Source organism: Centruroides vittatus, unplaced genomic scaffold, assembly GCF_030686945.1.
Source record: "Centruroides vittatus isolate TY-2023 unplaced genomic scaffold, ASM3068694v2 contig_1051, whole genome shotgun sequence".
Taxonomy (NCBI): Eukaryota; Metazoa; Arthropoda; class Arachnida; order Scorpiones; family Buthidae; genus Centruroides; species Centruroides vittatus.
Genome location: NW_027120680.1, coordinates 106,489 through 124,933, shown reverse-complemented (window position 1 = coordinate 124,933; position 18,445 = coordinate 106,489). Strand labels below are relative to the sequence as shown.

At 30.1% G+C, this 18,445-nt stretch overlaps 2 protein-coding genes across 2 annotated transcripts in view; one reads left to right on the top strand and one right to left on the bottom strand.

Moving 5' to 3' along the window:
* The window catches only part of LOC136971389 (protein phosphatase 1 regulatory subunit 37-like), a 116,119-nt gene that overhangs the window by 6,133 nt on the left and 91,541 nt on the right, over positions 1-18,445 (bottom strand). Inside the window, exons 7-10 of the mRNA XM_067265836.1 lie at positions 14,227-14,372; positions 9,211-9,342; positions 7,866-8,007; positions 2,556-2,722 (exon numbers count right to left, since the gene is read on the bottom strand). Of these exons, the coding sequence (XP_067121937.1) occupies positions 2,556-2,722; positions 7,866-8,007; positions 9,211-9,342; positions 14,227-14,372 (587 nt within the window). The remainder of the gene's footprint in view (positions 1-2,555; positions 2,723-7,865; positions 8,008-9,210; positions 9,343-14,226; positions 14,373-18,445) is intronic.
* The window catches only part of LOC136971397 (putative methyltransferase DDB_G0268948), a 298,490-nt gene that overhangs the window by 196,537 nt on the left and 83,508 nt on the right, over positions 1-18,445 (top strand). The window lies entirely within an intron of this gene.

The following is an 18,445-nucleotide window of genomic DNA, read 5'->3' as shown; positions in this document are numbered from 1 at the left end:
TTACCTTTAAAAGTGCATGGCTTAATAAAAAAAAAATACAAACTGATAAGTACTGATTAGCTTATTTTTATTTTATAGTTCTGTACAAGTGTTGTGTCGCTTTTAATCAATACCGTTTTTGGTTAATGTTACCCTAGGTATCGAAGATGGCGGCTAGTCTCCGATTCCAGCAATCAGAAGACAGAGAACAGTGGGGACGCACGTTCTAACCTAACCTAACCTATTCTAATAATTTGGTTGCTAATAATTATGGTAATTTATTAGAACAGGTTAGGTTAGGTTAGAACGTGCATCCCCACTGTTCTCTGTCTTCTGATTGCTGGAATCAGAGACTAGCCACCATCTTCGATACCTAGGGTAACATTAACCCCATTTTTTATAATTAAGTAGACTATGTTTGAATAAATATTGTTCATCTAATTGATTACCTTTTAATTTTATTTTAACCATTAATATACTTGAATAATAATTCTAAACTAGTTTGGCCTAGGCAAAACTATTTTGGCGTAAAATCGGGTTTTGCTGGTAACATACTTTGAATCGTTATAAAGCTATATAAATTATATAACCTTCCATTTTCTGAATTACTTTGGTGATTCATTTAACAACTTTTCTGTTTATTCTTTAAATAGTTATTATAAATAATTTAAAAATTTAGTTTTGACTGAATATATTTTTATAAGTATTCTGTTTACATAATAGATTCAATAGAATTGTTGCTTGTAGTGGTGCACAAACTATGATTGTGATCTTAAAGTGATTTATCTTGCTGAAGAGTTGCAAGAAAAATTTCAAAAATAATAAAATATGATATAAAAACATAAAAAAAGTAAACAAATCAAGCCTCACATTAAGATACTGTCAGATAATTAGAACTAAAACAAAACTGGTTGTATCAAATTTGTATTTAAAAAAATGAAGAACTGACAGCAAAAAAGTTTGCAGAACACTGGCTTATTATATCTATTTGTCGACTATTCAAAATGTATTTTTTTACCGAGTTTACGCATCTATTTTTAATTTTTAATATGTTTTATATTCTATTCTCGAAGATTTGAAGAAAATTTGTCATTCGAATATGTATTTGTTGACAATTCTTTTTAATATCTCATTTTTTCCCAATTTATTTATGATATATTTTATTGTTATTTTAGTTCAGTAATTTGTTCAGTGTAAAGGAATTTTTGACTTTCATCATTATGTTTTTTCATAAATAGAAATATAGATATGTTCTAAACATTTAGTACAGCATTTGAATATAATGAATGAGAATATTCAACCAAGGTTAACAGAGGAATGCCGAAGAGGGACGTATGGCTAAGCATTAACTAAGAAAGTGTGCTATGGACTCTTCTACAAACAGTAAATAATAAAAAAAAATCAAATTTTCTATGAAAAGAGAAATGTTAAAATAAAGTTGTTTTATTCATTATCTAAAAGGTTCATTCTTACTAAACTACTAAGTTTTAAGCCATAAAATTTAAATAGCTTTACACACCAAATACTATTAGAAAAAGATAACGTACAGTACACTCCCCTATAACACAGGTTCATATAACACAGATTCGTATAACACGCTAAAAGAGACTCGTATAACACGGTAAAACGTCATTGCCGACTTGTGTTGCAACAAGATTGGTTGAATCTGGACCAATAGTGGATATTGTACAAACCGTCGAGTTTAAACGAGCACTGGACCTACTAAAAAACATTTATTATTCAACAGCCATAAAAATTATATTTTTATTAATGATGTCTCCAAAGTTAAGTTATTTTTCTGCGAAAAATTCGCCGATCGGAAAACATGCGTCTGCCGTTCGGTGAGCCGCTCCGCCACGAAAGCAAGCTTACGCAATGGCGTCGTCGAACGGTGCGCACTCGGTAAGTAATCCTACAATTTTTTGTTTATAGCATAGTTTATATGGATTATTCCCAAAAAATTATATGTGATTTGGAAATGTTGAGTCAAATTAGTCTAGAATTGATTAATTTTATGGAAAAAAACCTTTCAAACAGCTGTAGCCCCTAAACTGCACACATGCCGAGCTGTGATTGGCTCACGTATTTAAGTGACTCGTACAACATGGAATGTATCTACCGTGTTATAGGGGGGTCTACTGTACATTGTTGTCTGTCAGTGTTTTTAGTCCTATTGATCATTATTGAATTTGACATTATTAATTTAGTGAATAGATATATTCCTATTTGAAATTTGCATTTCTGTAAGCAGAGTTGACTGGGTAAAGTTCCCTGAGCATGAAAATTACAGGGGCCCAGATATCATCCCACAATTTGTTTCAAATGCTAATTACTACTAAAGCATTACTGTATTATATAATGCTTAACAGTAACTATTGTTCTTTATTTTGTAAAAAAGTTATACAATATATACATAAAAAACTCAAATTGTAAAATAATTTATTAACTTGGAGCTCGTGTAAATTTTCCCCCGGGCCTAATGACATTCTTTGATGTCCCTGCATATGAGTTATAGGAGGTGCAAAATATTTTTGAACACTACTCTCAGAAAAAATATATATATTTGCATTACTTACAGAAGTTTTCTCTTCACATGGATCCATATCTAAACGAGTAACACTGTGATTATGTTTCAAAGATAACGCCAAAGCCATCAAGCCAGCAATTTGTACATTGTTCTCCCTTAAATCAATATGATTCACATGTTGATTGTCTGCTATATATTCAGCTAATGCAACAGAACCTGTTGAAAAAGACTTTTTTTAACTTATATTTAATTATATTAGGTATTCAAATTTATTATTCTTTCAACAAAAACGATATTAATTACAATTAAAACACAATATAAATAATACAAAAACAACAATAATTTAAAAAGAGCTATTTAAAAAATACAGTTTAATTAATAACAGACATAACCTGATAATGAGTAATAAGGTAAAATGTTTTTATATCCTCTTCCTTCTTTGTAATTATTAAAGGGAGGGTATCTAGACTCTAAAAATCATATCAGTTATGATTTTTATAACTGTTAAGGTTAATCATATTCGTCATTGTAAACCGCGCTTTAGTTAGGCGCTATCCGCTCATTTCGTGTGTCCGACCGTCAAGGGACCGCTCGGGATCGAGTTTCATAATTTGAAACTTGACCTTGTCAGTTATATATATACAAAAGGTAAATTATTTACAAGCTAAGTCTTTGTTTATTGTCTGATAAATGTACACTTTCGTTTTGTCAATTGTTCACGATAGGAGGCGCCCTTTTGTGTAAGATCCAAGTCGGATGTCTGTGAGTTAATAAATGTTCCCGTTACCTTTGTCTCGCCCTTTTTGATTCGTTCATGGTTATAACAACCACCACAATAACTTATATGATTTTGTGTGTCTAGATGTCCTCACTATAGTAGTTATATGTGCATATTCAAAGACAAATGATTACTGAATTATATTGAGATACTTTACCGTAATTATTTTTAATTATCGTAAAAAAGTAATCGCAGAAAATTAGCTCAATGTAATCCAGTAGTTGTTTGACTTATTACTAATATATTGGGTTTCAAGATGTTTGTATATGCATATTAAAAGATCGAAGATAAGTGAATCTTTTAATATGAAAATTACTGGCTGGGCAAAGTTTTATAAACTTGCAAGTGCAGTAATATACTATGCATTTTCATTTATAAGTATTCATCTAAAAACACACGCTGTTTTATTGAGTTTAAAATAGTTAAAACAAAGCAAATTTTCCAGTATTTTCAAATTTCCGAGTTCACTCTTCAAGATATAGAAAATTCATTCATTCAAACATGACAAGAAAGTTATGCTCAAATAAATTTGAATTTTCTGTATGTTTTATGCTTAGATTTTGTTTATATTTCTTGAAGATGGTTCTAAAAATCTACAAACACTAGGAAAATTAATTTGTTTTAAGTTTTCAACCATATTGATTCCAATAAAGCAATATTTTTATTTGAACTTTTGGAGTTTTGATGTTTATTTTAATGTGTATTTTCTATGTGACTATGTGCTAAATATTAAACAGGTAATTATAACTGAATATTGTATAAAATTGAGAGAGTAACAATAATTAAAAAACATTTTATATTCAATAATTCAATTAATATTCAAGAATCTCTGCATACAACATATATTACAAAAAACTTCTGAATAGTGAAAAGAACATAAAGGAGGAAAATATAAAAACTTTCAGAAGCTTAACAAATATATATAATTTGGGAAGGCAGATAAAAGTAAAAACTATCTTTTAAGGAATTAGCAGAATATCATAAAAGTTAAAAAACTAAATAAATAAAACATAAACCAAGATATAAAAAAATCAATACAAATACGTGTCCAGATATGTGTGTGGCACCGGTCGATTCGGACCGACAGAGGGCACAAAAAAGAAGAAAAAAGCGAACTTTGAACAGGTCGTTCACTTTCGGACCAACGGCTACCGAGAGTGGACGTTTGGAACGAGCGATCGACACAAACAAAACAAACTGGACCTTTTGTAAGCAATCGCTCGACGGATGAAATGACGGAGCAATTGCTCAATGTAAAAACATTGTACATACATTGTATATTGCCGTATATACTTGTAAATAAAAAATATAAAAATCCGACCGAACGTTTTCTCGTCGGCGTCGAATCATTCTCATTTGGTAACCAAACACCAAATATGTATAAAACAGAGTACAAGTAATTCCTTTTTTCCTTCATTGTAAGTTGCAACAAATCATGGATTTTAGCAATCATTTGATTTGAAAACAAATTTCTATCTTCTGATATATTTAAAATTAGTTTCCCTGGAAAATTTTGTGACTTATTTTTTGACAGTCAGATCATAATTTTACAGAAATAAATACTGAAAAAGTGAAATTGTAAATAATATTCATTGTATTGATATCTTCTAAAGAAAAAAATTCAAATGAATAATAACTAAGAAATGCAAGAACAGAAAACAAACTAGTATCTTTCAGTCTGATATTGCTCATTTGATTAAATTACTCTCACAAGATGTTGATATAACATATTTATCTCTTCTTTTATATAGCAGAACTTTGCTTTTCTTATAATCTTTTCACAAACTGAAACATAAAGAAGAAATTCAGAAAAATTTGACATAAATGACGAAATAAAGAATACCACAACAACCGTCACAAAACATATCTTAAAAAAAGAACTTCAATAAATCTCTCACAAGTTGTTAGAATGTCACAACTGATGTCTAGAAAAAGTATAAAATGATACATTAGAAAAGGCATATTGATTCTCAGCTGCATTCTAAAAAAATCTAGTCCATATATCTTCAAATAAAATGTTATCATTCAGTTTTCTTACTTCCAAAATTTATTATTGTATGTAACATAGCTTCTCAACTTTTTTGTTTATACAATCCTCTATATTAAGAATTCCAATAATTCTATGATCCTAACTGCATGGATATTTGCATTTTTAAAAATCTATTATAAATTTGATGACTTCATTAAAATTGTTTGTGACCAACTGCGATTGGTTGAAAGTTGCAGCTTCTACATTGAAAAACACTGGTATATAACATTATTATTACAATGTAATATATAACATAAGTGAAATTATTAATGCTATATATTGATTTTAAATAATTATATATCTTTTGCAATAAACAAAAATAACTTACACATTTGGTGCTATTTAAATAATTTATATTGTTTATAACAAGCATCTTATGCTGCATAAAGAGTAAAATATCTGAAAAATTCTAAAGTCAACATTAATAAGTTGCAAGAGTTCTGAAATATTACTAATGTTGGCCTTTATTATAACAGAATAATAGATGGAAACAAGGATCTAATAGTGCTGATTGTCTGTGTATAAAGATGTCAAGATGTAAACATCAGCTGTCAATGCATTACTTAGTGAACATTTTTCATCCCCATATTCTGAAATAATGCAAATTCAAATCTTAATACATCACCTTCCTAAATAGTAAAACTCTTGCAAGGACAGATTTAGCAGATGCATGTGGTGCAGCTACATTCTCCTTCTGGGGGTTTTTCTTTTGTGTAGCTTGGTACTTCAGGTAATAAAATATTTTGTACAGAATATTGTTTCCTTTCTGCATCCTTCTAAAGATCTCTGAATCTGCTATTACACCCTTCTTAAATGCCAATGTATACTTTTAATGGATTTTATCTATAGATATTAAACAGTATCTGTGAGCTGTGGCCGTCGGCCATAATATTATACTTGTATTTTAGTAATTTTAGTTAGTCTTAGTATTTCCTTTGTTCTTTGTCTTCTCTTTTCCTAATCTTTCAAAGACCGTTATTGCCTTGGGGTGGGATTAAGGGTTCTAAGAATCGGAACAAAGAAGAGTAGAATGTGCGGCCGGGGAGATAGCGCCCAAGAAGAGGCACTTTTGGACGAGACACGGAGGAGATCGGACGTGTAAGGAAGAGCTCGAGAAGGAGCTGATCGAGAGAGAAGTCCGAGGCTGTCCAAGTAGGAATCAAGTCAGAGAACTTATCGTAAGGAAAGAATTTCGAATAACGATATAGCGAAGTGAACTTTGGAAAAACGGAAGTCAGGATAAAAGAACCGAGGCCCTCCCAAGTGCGTATCAGCCTGAAATAGAAAGTCCCGGGTGAAGCAACATTTCGATTCTTATTTATTCTCACTTTCCTATCTCCCTTATTATTTCCTTTAGTATTAAGTTAGCTTTAAGTTAGAATTAAGTTAGGTTAGTTCCGCGATATACGAAATTTCATTGTCACGCGATTGGGTAACGGCCACCCCGTACTTTGTTCGGCAAAAAGGAAGCCTTTGTGAAAACTACGCTGGGTCTAAAACCTTTATGTAAATAGTTGGGATACCTGATTGAACCTCTTTGTACAAAGTGTAATAAAGGGACATTTGTTATTTGTATAATTGTTGTTGGGTCCTTCTGTACTTACGTTCGCGGACAGTACGTTAACACTTGTATGTACACCACAGAGCAATTTTGTATGATTTTCATCGCACACAATATTGTAAATAAGTAAGTAGGATCTAACTGAAGAAACAAACAAAAGAAACAGTGCATCTTGTAACTCCAGCAGTATATTTAATAAATCGTAATGTTTTTGACCTAATACCATAAGTCAAAAATGTCCTCATTGAAGTACACCATTTAAAATAAATTTGTAAATATCACCATCCCCAATATAGATGTCCCTTTAAACAAAGAACCTTGAAACAATAAATGTTAAGTATACATAACTCTTATACTCTTTAAACTCTTCACAGACTGCTTTGCATAACAAATAATAAACTACACAATTATTTTATTGAATTAGCAATAAAAATGGCTGCAGAGTAAAAACATTATTTGTGTAGTTTATTATAACTCTTATAAACAATGAATCCTTTGGTTTAGTATTACACTCAATTTAGTACCAACTTCAGAGGGAAACAAATAATGATGCCAAACTGATATTTGATCATATATTCATTATGAAAGCTACCTTGGATACAAGTGGATCCAGTTCATTGTTTCTGAAATATGTTATATTTGATCACTAAAATTTAGGATCAACAGTAACAATAATCTAAAAGAGTAAATGTGAAAATCATTATTGCTTAACATCAAATGTTAAATAATAATGATTTTCACATATACTATTGATTTTTTACTATCACATTTATTTGACATTTACTATGATTTCCTTGTATTATTTAGCGTTATTTAACATTAAATGTTAAGTAATGCTAAATATCAAAATGCATCAAATGCATACAAGAATTTAAACGGAAGCTTTAAATAAAGCTAAATAACGACTGCATTTTGACGTTTATTGTTTCGGATATAATTACAACTTAAGAGAAAAAGTTTTCATAAACATTAAGAAAATATAAGGATTTACCTTCACAAGTTATTTTACAGCATTGAATTCCAAGATGTTTTAATGTCTGACTATGAATTAATCCTTGTTTTATTTGATGTATTCCTTCATTACCAATGTTATTTTGTCCTACATTAAGTGTGGTCAAGCTTCTTGTTGTTAGCTAAAATAATTGAATAAATATTTGGATTAATTTTAATACAAATTGAATAATTTATTCTTTTTCATTATGTATACAGATTAAGAAACCTAATTTTTGTTAAAAACAGAATAATTAATATCTGCATTAATATACCTATAACATGTGAGATTCTTGTTTTGTCATCATCTAACTTTTGAAATGGACTGAGTATATAAATATATACAATCAGTGAACACTATATATCATAGTTGCCAACCTCTCTTTTTGGACTGAGAATGAAGCAGACAACTGCTTCCAAAGGCAGCAGTTGTCTGCCCATCGGTCGGAGATAGAAAACCTCTGCCTTTTTGAAATAACATAACATCTTTAATGTATTGTCTTCACAAATATGGATTTATGACCAGCTCAAAACATACCAAGTTTGTTTGTATGGTAGTTTTTTTTAGAAATTGTCCACTCTCTAATATTAATATTTTCTTTTGCTTCAACATTTCCAAATGCATACAAAGATTTCAATGAAAGATTTAAATTTCTGATTCAATTGTAAGAAGTTAGCTTTTTTCTAAAAAAATTTCTGCATATAAAATTTGGACTCAAATATGATGAATGTACTGTACAGTACAAGACCTTCCATTTTTCAATATAAGAAAGCCAATTTGAAAATTTTTGTAAATCTCAGTCACATATCAAAATCACATTTTCTAGGCTTTAGACTATAAGGAATTATTAATTTTTGTAATTTTTTTATTGTATAGATAATTAAATTTTTATATAATACTTATTACATTAATATTTAAGCTTTAAGCCTTGAAAGCGATCTGCTTTCTATAAGATAACAGATTACTTTCATAGCTTAAAGCTTAAATATTTCTATTTTTATACTTATTTTTTAATATTACTAGGAGGCATTAAGTGGATATAAATGTCTTCTATATTGTTTAATTAATTTCTGAATTATTTACAGTATTTAGTTTTGAGTAATTATTTAACAAAAACAAAAATGTATTAACATCAAATCACCAAACCTCTTCGGCATCAAGTAAAACGTGGAAGATAAAACAAATCACAAATGTTTTCAAAATCCATCTGATTCCAGCTCCAAAAACGTTTTGATTTGTTTCATCTTTCACGTTTTACTGGATGCTGAATAGGGTTCTGTGACTACAGAAGTAATTATTTAATATCTTTAAATATGACTTTAATTTTGAACAAAAGAAACATTACCAATATACGATTGATATGCTGCATTCCAATTTGAGTTATGTGATTATTCCAAAGTACTAAAGTTTTTAATCCATCTCCATTGTTTGTTATTTGTTGACATAATCCATCTGCCAAATGACAAATTCCCAAATCCTAAAGAAAAAATTTTTATGTAAGTTTAAAAATAAAATATTTGAATATATATACATAGTAACAATACTTTATGAAATAACTACACATAAAACTACATACATATGAGTATATACAGGTATTACTCAGTTAATACATTTTAACAAAGTTCATTAATTATGAACAATTTTTATATCACATGTCACTTTTCATTGTAACATAGTTGTGAAGAAAGTCATTAAGTGCTGTACAGAGTTTCTTTTAATGCATTAATTTCAAAGAACATATTACCATGTTAACTGAAGACTACCTGTATAGTAGAAACTCCATATTTACTTATTTGCAAAAAGATTAACAAATATAATAAAACAGTAGATAAAGAGAGAAATTATTTTTAATGTTTTTATCTTAAATTCATTCTACTGCAGTTCATGTTGTTGATCATTAGTATGTTAGTAAATTCATAGTCTCATAATCTCATAGTTAGTTACATTATTTTACTACATAACCTGACAGTAAATGCAACCTGAAGTTACATTTACCATGTAATATGAATGTTAACGTTGTATGTTATGAGATGATTTTAGTAATTTTTCTTTTATCCTTACAAATGGATAATGTCTGTTGTGTCTGTAAAATAAATGATTACTGTTAACATATATAAATAACTTTATTAGAATAGAACGCAACGGCGTAGTAATACAACGTAACGTTTGTGCCTCCAGGTCTAAGCGTTACAACAGCTAACGCATGACTGCCCAAAGACAAAGGTCAGAGGTGCGGGGTCACCTAACTAGGTCGAGGGGCAATTCGGTGTGGGTGATCCCATGGAGGTTTACATACATAACAAATACATAACAATGTCATTTAAATAAAAAACTCTAGTGAAAAGTCATCAAAACAGTGAAAGAATGTGATGCCTCTTGAAAACAAAATTAAAATGCATGCTGGTTTTCAAGCAGGAAATTCAGCAGTATGTTTTTTGTCATAAATGAGCTACCATAAAATACATTAAGAAAATAGAGACAGATTAGAAATGTGGTAGTAAAATTTCTTTATTTGAATGCATTTTTATTTTCTGTTTACATATTTTTTCAATGTATTTTCCTTTCAATAACTGTGATTTTCTATACTTGCAACAGTTTTAAAGAACATAATCTCTGTAAATATGAAGCTTCTAATATAATAATTTCTAGTGTGAGAATTAATTATATAAGTCGACAAATAATGCTGTTATTTAATTCTACCACTAAAAATAAGCAATTAAAATTTTTTCAAAGTGATCTGATGGATCTTTATTAGATTAAATTATGGCTACTTTAATGCTCAAAAACAAAAAAATTTGGCTTAGAAGTAGATGGTTAATCAGCCATCTCTTAATAAATTTAACCGTTAGAAATAAATTTAATCAACAACAACAAAACACCGGGATGTGTTAAAAAATAGAACCTTTTTTTAAATTTAATGTTTAATTTAAATTTTAGAATATTTTGAAAAAAAAAATTTGCTCAGAGCAGGACTCAAACCTACAACTCATGCTTGCCGTGCAGTTGCATTTTTTCCAGAATATTCTAAAATTTAAATTAGAAATTAAATTTATTTCTAATTATTAAATTTATTAAGAGATGGCAGATTAACCATCTACTTCTAAGCCAAATGTTTTTGTTTCTGAGCATTAAAGTGACCATAATTTATTAATATATAAAAAAAAGGAGATCTATTTTGAATTATTAACATTCTGTGAGAATATAGAAAGTACACACAGAGAACTTTAGTGATTACTTCGATGGGACAAATTGATAACAAGAGTGCTTGATAGAGCAGACGCTTAGAAAGGGGAATCCATTTATCTCAATAGGGACTAGATAAAGACAATTATCCAAATTAACAAGATAACCCTTTAATTTTCCTCGGAACATACAATACGTCCAGGGAAACACACGGGAACGTACGGAACCCAACAATCCAATCTACCGAATAGCGTTAACACAAGTCTCCCAACAAATAATATGTTACAGAATTCCCGTAACATGCAGACATAAAATGTACCGACAATGAGTTTAAAGTGTATCTCTTCTTTTTTTACTTCTTGTCAGACAGGAAATAGTTTGAGAACAAAATCTTCCTGCTGACCTGGTTGCACAGTTTTTACTTTCTCACTTCTCGACTAATTCCACACACTTTCACACACCACCACTACTTCGCTTCTCCTTCTTCATCCTTTCTCTATTTCCGTTCTAACTGCTCCCCGAGACACACCCTCCAATAAATCTCCTACCCTCGATTACATACCCAGATTTTGCATAACTCCTGTCCACCGAGTCGGACTCACCATGTGGTGAAGGGAGGGCAGGAAAAGATGTAAGGCACATTTCTATATATATAAAATGTTAATAATTCAAAATAAAATTACATATAAACTAAAACTTGATAAAGAAAATTAACTGTGTGGATATAATAATTTCTAATATATAATTAATTTTATAAAATTGATAAAATATCTGATTCATTTGGAGATGAAACAATAATATTAATATGTTGTTATAACACGTGACTATTTACCATATATTTCCGCAAATAAGACAATAGTCGAATCATAAAAAAAGGCCCCCAAAATCCAGGGTCATCTTATAGGAGAGATACAAAAAGATTAGATTGAAATTTATATAAATTAAAACCATTATAAAAAAATGGACAAACTGTAATTATTTACTAGTAGAGAGTAGGGCACGTCCACAAAATAGAATAGCCCATACAACATTTTTGTGACTAGTCGAGGTCATTACCCAAATGCCTGAATTGGTGCGAACATTTGCAACAATAGCAAGGCAGATTCAGATTCAGATTTTTTATTAAATAAAACATACTACAAACAGTATATACTTGGTGCCGCTTTCGCATAACCAAGTGTTGGCACAGTACAGGTATACAGGGTTTGAACAGATGGTGTACCATGAATAAAAGTAACAATAAAAGAGTTAAAAAAAAAAACAAAAAAAAACAAAGAGAAAAAATGCGGAATTAAACTAAGACTAAAACTAATAAGCAGAACATAAACATAAAAGACATAAAATACAAAAGAACAATGAAAATATACAATATGTACTAGACTAGCCCGTGGTTACAGGAAGAAGGGACATGAATAGGACAGACTAAACAAAGTATACATGTAGGTTACACTACAGAACTAGTAGCCACTCACAGTGGTGCGGGAGAAATACATAGAGATGAGGTTAAGGAAGGCTTCATAAGAGTCTTTGTCGCGTAGGCAGGAGTCATGGTTGGTCCAGTTGTGCCCATGGGAGTCGATTGTCGTCCTTAGAAAATGGCGTTCTAGTTTGAGCAAGGGGGCAGTCATAGATGTAATGTACACTACTGTCACTGACACCACAAAAAGAGCAGGTAGAGTTGTTCGCACCAGCAAATCTGGCGAGATAGGACTGAAAACGGCCATGGCCGGTGAGAAACTGTGTGATGTAATGACTTGGTTTGTACCAATTGAAGGACATAAAGTTACTGATGCAGGGAATGAATTTGTGGGTGACAGGATGGTTGCGGTTGTCCCAATCATGCTGCCAAGTAAGAAGCAGATCCTGCCAGAGGATGGTTTTGAGAGTCTTGATGTTGAATTTGTTGTAAGAGATGGGGAGATTAATGTCAACAGAAGCAGCCTTGGCCAGGGCATCAGCCCTCTCATTTCCATGAGTGCCCTGGTGGGCACGTGTCCAGTACATAAATATGCAGTTGTTGGAGTTGAAGACCAAGTTTTGGATATCAGTAGAGATTGGATGGGAAGATTGTTTACCTAAAAGAGCAATGGATGATGCACTGTCAGTAATGATGGCAATATTTTTATTGTTTAGGTTGTTAGTCCAGACGATGGCCATTTTGATGGCATAGAGTTCAGCCTGGAAGACATTGCAATGATTACCCAGCCTAAACTGGCCCGATGTGGTTTCCTGACAATGCTGAAATACAACGTAGCTGCAACCGACCTTTGCGTCTGTCTTCTAGCCATCTGTGAAGATCTCAAAGTCAACGTGGGATGGTTGGTCGAAAATGATGCTAGAAGGGGTCGCAGGGTGCTGGAAATTTGCGAGGCAGAAAATAAAATTTGTTCATTCGAAAAATTACAAATAGGGCATAATTCCGTATACACTATACAGTATTGTTATCCAGACGACGATCGCCGATCTAAACTAAATTCATGGGCCATTGATAGTTTGGGGGTCGTCTTATAGGACAGATATATGCTAAAACTATAAAACTTTGACAAAAATTTATACCTTGTCTTATCTGCGGAAATGTATGGTAATTATTTAACAAAAAAGGAAGTTGCTTCATATGTTCTATTTAATTAAAAGTTTTTGATAGTAAATGCCTAAGAAACATTATTAATTAATTATAAATAAGAGCTACATTGAAAAATTTGACAAATATGAAGAGAATTATTGGGTGTTATCAAAATCATACGTGTATAAAATTTCCAATAAATACTTAATGATTATTTATTCACGTGATTTTCTAATAATTATTAAAGATAAATAAATCAAATATTCTTTATATGTGTGCAAGTTTTATTAAACTTACATACAAAAATAATATGCACAAATTCATTCCCACTGCCCATACCAATATGTGGATATGCTGTTCTCAAAATTATTATTGCCAATTGATATTAGATGAAAATATCAGTTACGTAACAGTCAGTTATATAAGATAATGTAATATAGATCATCTTTTAACTAATTCATAAACAAAATTATAAAAGATTTAATTATTATTATTAATAAAGGCAAGAGAGATATTTAAATAATAAAACAGTATTACAGTTTGTAAAGATGTTATGTTTTATTTTTAAGCACGTCGATTATGAATTATATATTAAACTTTTTATAAAAATACTACCTGTAAATTGTTGTTTCTTAAGTCAAGAAGTTCTAAAGTACTGTTAGCCTGGAGCAAGTTTCCTAATTGTATACCATCTGCAGCTATAATTTTATTTTCACCTATGTAAAGTTCTTGTAGAGTATTATTCAATTTGATAGCTGCCACTAGAAAAATCAATTTAATCAAGAATCAATAAAAGTATTTTCATATAATTTCAAGGCCATAAAATTACTTTATTAACCTTTTCATTATAAAAGGAAAAATTTATAATAATAAACTGATAAATATTCTTATAATAATAGTTCATTTTAATTAAAATTTTCTAAAATGTACTAACTTCAAATTAGCAATAGATGTACAGAAATAGGTATGAAAACTTCAGAATTTCTAATTATTAAATTATTATTTTAAGCTTTTTTTTAATGACAATTAATTGCTAATCATAACATTAATTTATATTACAATCATGTTAAATTTAAGATAAACTACACAAATTTTAATTTTAAACAAAAAATAATTTCTTTTAATCAATAATAAAGTGATCTTATATTTTTGCAAATAAGTGATGCAATGAGAGATATGAAGGTTATAATAAAGTGATTTTGCTTTTGTACATATTTTTGGGTACTATTCAAGTTAACCTTTAAAACAGGTATGACGACAACAAATAAACAAATAATCCAGCAAATAATTTAAAGTTTATTGTAAAGATTAAATTTTTTTGCTAGAAAACTAAGTCTGTTTATTTCTCATTAAAATTGGTCCAGTTTAGTTCAATTTAGTCCTATTCTATCTTATTAAACCTATAAAAATAGGAGAAAAGAAGGAAAAAGTGGATAGATAATAGGGTGAAAAATAAGAAATAACATAGGAAAAAGATCTTTCTAAAAGACTACAAATGAAATTTAGTTACACATTTGTGGAAATCACAATAATCAATATTAAGACTGTTGTGATGGTGAATGAATTACCACGTGAGAAGACAAAGATGAATATCTTAACAATAAGTTTATGTACAATTAGAATAATTATATACAAAAATTACAGAGTTGTTCATTGGATCACACGTGTAGACGCCTAGGAATCAGACGGGTTCATCCGTACAATGAGTCGAGTAAAAGTCCGTTGTTTTAACCCACACTTGAGTCTCTCTCGAAACTACCTCTCTACAAATGTCCACTACTGGTAATTGCTTAAATTTAATTTAAAGTCCCACTTGTCCAGAGAGTATTCCAGCCGATGCAAACAGATTGTTTTCCCTCCAAGTCCAATAATAAAGTTTGTGTAGGTTGCTTCTACGCAATCACTTCGAACACCGTAACACACAAAGAAGAAAAAAAAATGCACTTTTCGTTGACTCGGGCAATGTCTCACCAGCCAGCCAAGAAAAAGACTCGTGTTGCCAATCCGCATCACCTTAAATACCCTTTCCCTCTCCTAACCGGTTGCCAACCCCCCATACAACATACAATAAAAATTATTGTATATAGCCCAAAAAACTGCAACAGCACGTATTTTCTTATCCTCTGCAATTAATGGCCAACATGCCAGTGACTTTAGAGATGATAAGAATATAATTGATTATTTTATGATAAAGGGATTGTGGGGAAGTACTCGATCTTTAGAGTATTCCCCGTGCAGGAACAAAACAAAAAGAAACTTCAATGAAATAAATCACACACTCTATGACTCCAATGCAAGGAACTTAAAGTTTATTTTAGTCCTTCCAATCACTACTCTGTCCCTTCGCTATAACAGACACTAAAACAAGAGAAACAACACACACAAAAAAAAACAATCTCGCGACTCTATCGTCTACACGTCTACTCTCTATTCTTTCTTCCGAAAAAGTTCTTCTTCCGTTGAGCATGCGCGATCTCCCTCCCCCTCTCTGTTTTTCTTCCGAAAACGCGGCCCATCCTTTCTTTACCCTGCGGCCCACCCAAGGATCACGCAATAGAACACGTGATCTTTGGACCACATATCTCCCCTTCTCCCATTAACTTTTACAACGGGAAGCTTTTACGCTATGAGGGCCTCTCCCTTCATTACACCGTGAACCACCCAAGGGGTTGGTTACGAGCCGGTTAGGCAACAGAACACGTGGTCTTCAGACCACAGGATCATCTATATTCTTATTATTAGTGATTATTTAAGGTAACAGTTTAATATAAAATAAACATATTTGATGACATAATGGAAATGTAGGGTAACAAGATGGCAGTAAATGTAAAAAATATTTTATGCCAAAACATAAAAAATGTTTTTCTTTGTAAATAAAACAAAATTATTAGCAATTACTGATTTAATTTATACTAAATTGTAAATCAGTAAATTTGTTGTAAACTTTACATATACACCACCAAAAAATTGAGTCATTCTTTCTAGACACTGAACATGGTTGAGACTAAAATGTAGAATAAATGTTTGGGGAAAAAACTATTTAGTCACCCGACGTAAGTAGCATCAACAGTATATTTGAAAACAGGATAAGTATAAAAAAATTAGTAACAAGAAAAGATCATAGCATTAATTAGACATTGATAAAAATAGAGAGATAAAATAAGAAGACAAAGATGCTTATCTTTATGTATAATGTATGATACATAACATTTAATTGTTTAGTAGTAAATGTTCAAAAATTTAGAATTTTTTAAAATGAATTACTTCATTATATACCTGAAAGTTTAATGCTTCTTCATAGAGTTATTGAAAATTATATGATTAAATTTATCCCTCATTACAGATAGAATGTAGACTAGTTTAAATAGACTGGTGTCAAAATATAAACGGCTGTAGTTGACTTGGCTATCAAGCTAGTTCACTTTTGCATCTCTTGATGATAGACTTAGTTTCCCAAGAATACTTGACAAATTGTTACTTAATGTCAGTTACCGAGCACCAATAAAGTAGATTTTTAAGTTATTAGCTTAAAAGCATTTTTTAAATTTAGAAATTCACGTCTTAAAAGTTTAAATATTAAATTACGTATTTGCTTATTTAAAAAATGTTATCATAGACTAAATTTTTGTTCCAATTAAGGAAAAAGAAAGTTTCAAAAATTGATAGTTTAAATTGTTTTATTAACGTTATCAAACTGAAAAGTGAATACATCTTAACTTCAATAACGCAATTGCACTATTATTTTTATTTTTCTACTTAAATAACTTATGCATTTTATATATTTGCTTTCAAAATATTAAAGTCATTTAAAGTTTCTAACGTCTTTAGTTTGAAGGTCATTCCATTACTCATCATTTAATTTCTGAATAAAATAATTGACTAAATAATTCATTAATGTACTTTATTAGCATTCAATGCACTAATTTAAAATACTTATCTTTTAATAACGGACTATTAAAACATTCAATGCCATTAGTCAATAAAATTTGACTCAAATATGAAACTAAATGTTATATTTAATTAGATTACATGGAATTGAAAAGAGATAAAAATTCTATTTTAAACTGATAAATTTCATTTGCTACTTCTCTCCTTTATCTGTTAAATTTATTTCACTTTTGCAAGATAATTAAAAGTTTTTTTTTCTGTGATATAAAATAAGTTATCATTACTGAAAGATAAGTTTTTTTAAATATAAGATTGATTTTGTAGAGATTATTATATATTGAATTGTCCTATGTATTAATTAAAAGGATAATGTTTGAATACAGTTAGAAAAATATAGTGAAATCTGTTTAAACTGGAATTGCACAGTACTGAATTGTTTTTACACTTTGGCAGGTTTCCATTTTGAACAGATTTCTCTATTTTTTCTTAGTTTACCTTTAAACTGCACTAGATAAATGTCTCACAGTATGTTCATTTTTTATAGTAAAATCATTTTTACATACATAAAAAAAATTTTATTATTAGATTTGATTGCAAAAGTTTTCATTGTTTCCATGAATTTGTGCAAGGTATACAAATACTTGTCAGATTCCATTATTATGAGTACAGTGAACAAGCCCAATCCGAGTACCAAGAAGTAGTGTCTTGGTTTGCCGTTAAAAATTCTAATTGCATTACAGTAATACACAGACCAAGTTATTCTGCATCTGACTTCTAAAGGAATTTTAATACTCTAATCAAAGTGGTGGATACAAAGAGAGGACTATAAGGACTTAAGCTCTTCCCATTAACACAAAAAAATTAAAATTTATTTGTTTGAACTATAAAACAAAATTGTTTTCAAGAACATTTATGATGGCAAATTTAGTTTATTGGAATCATCCAG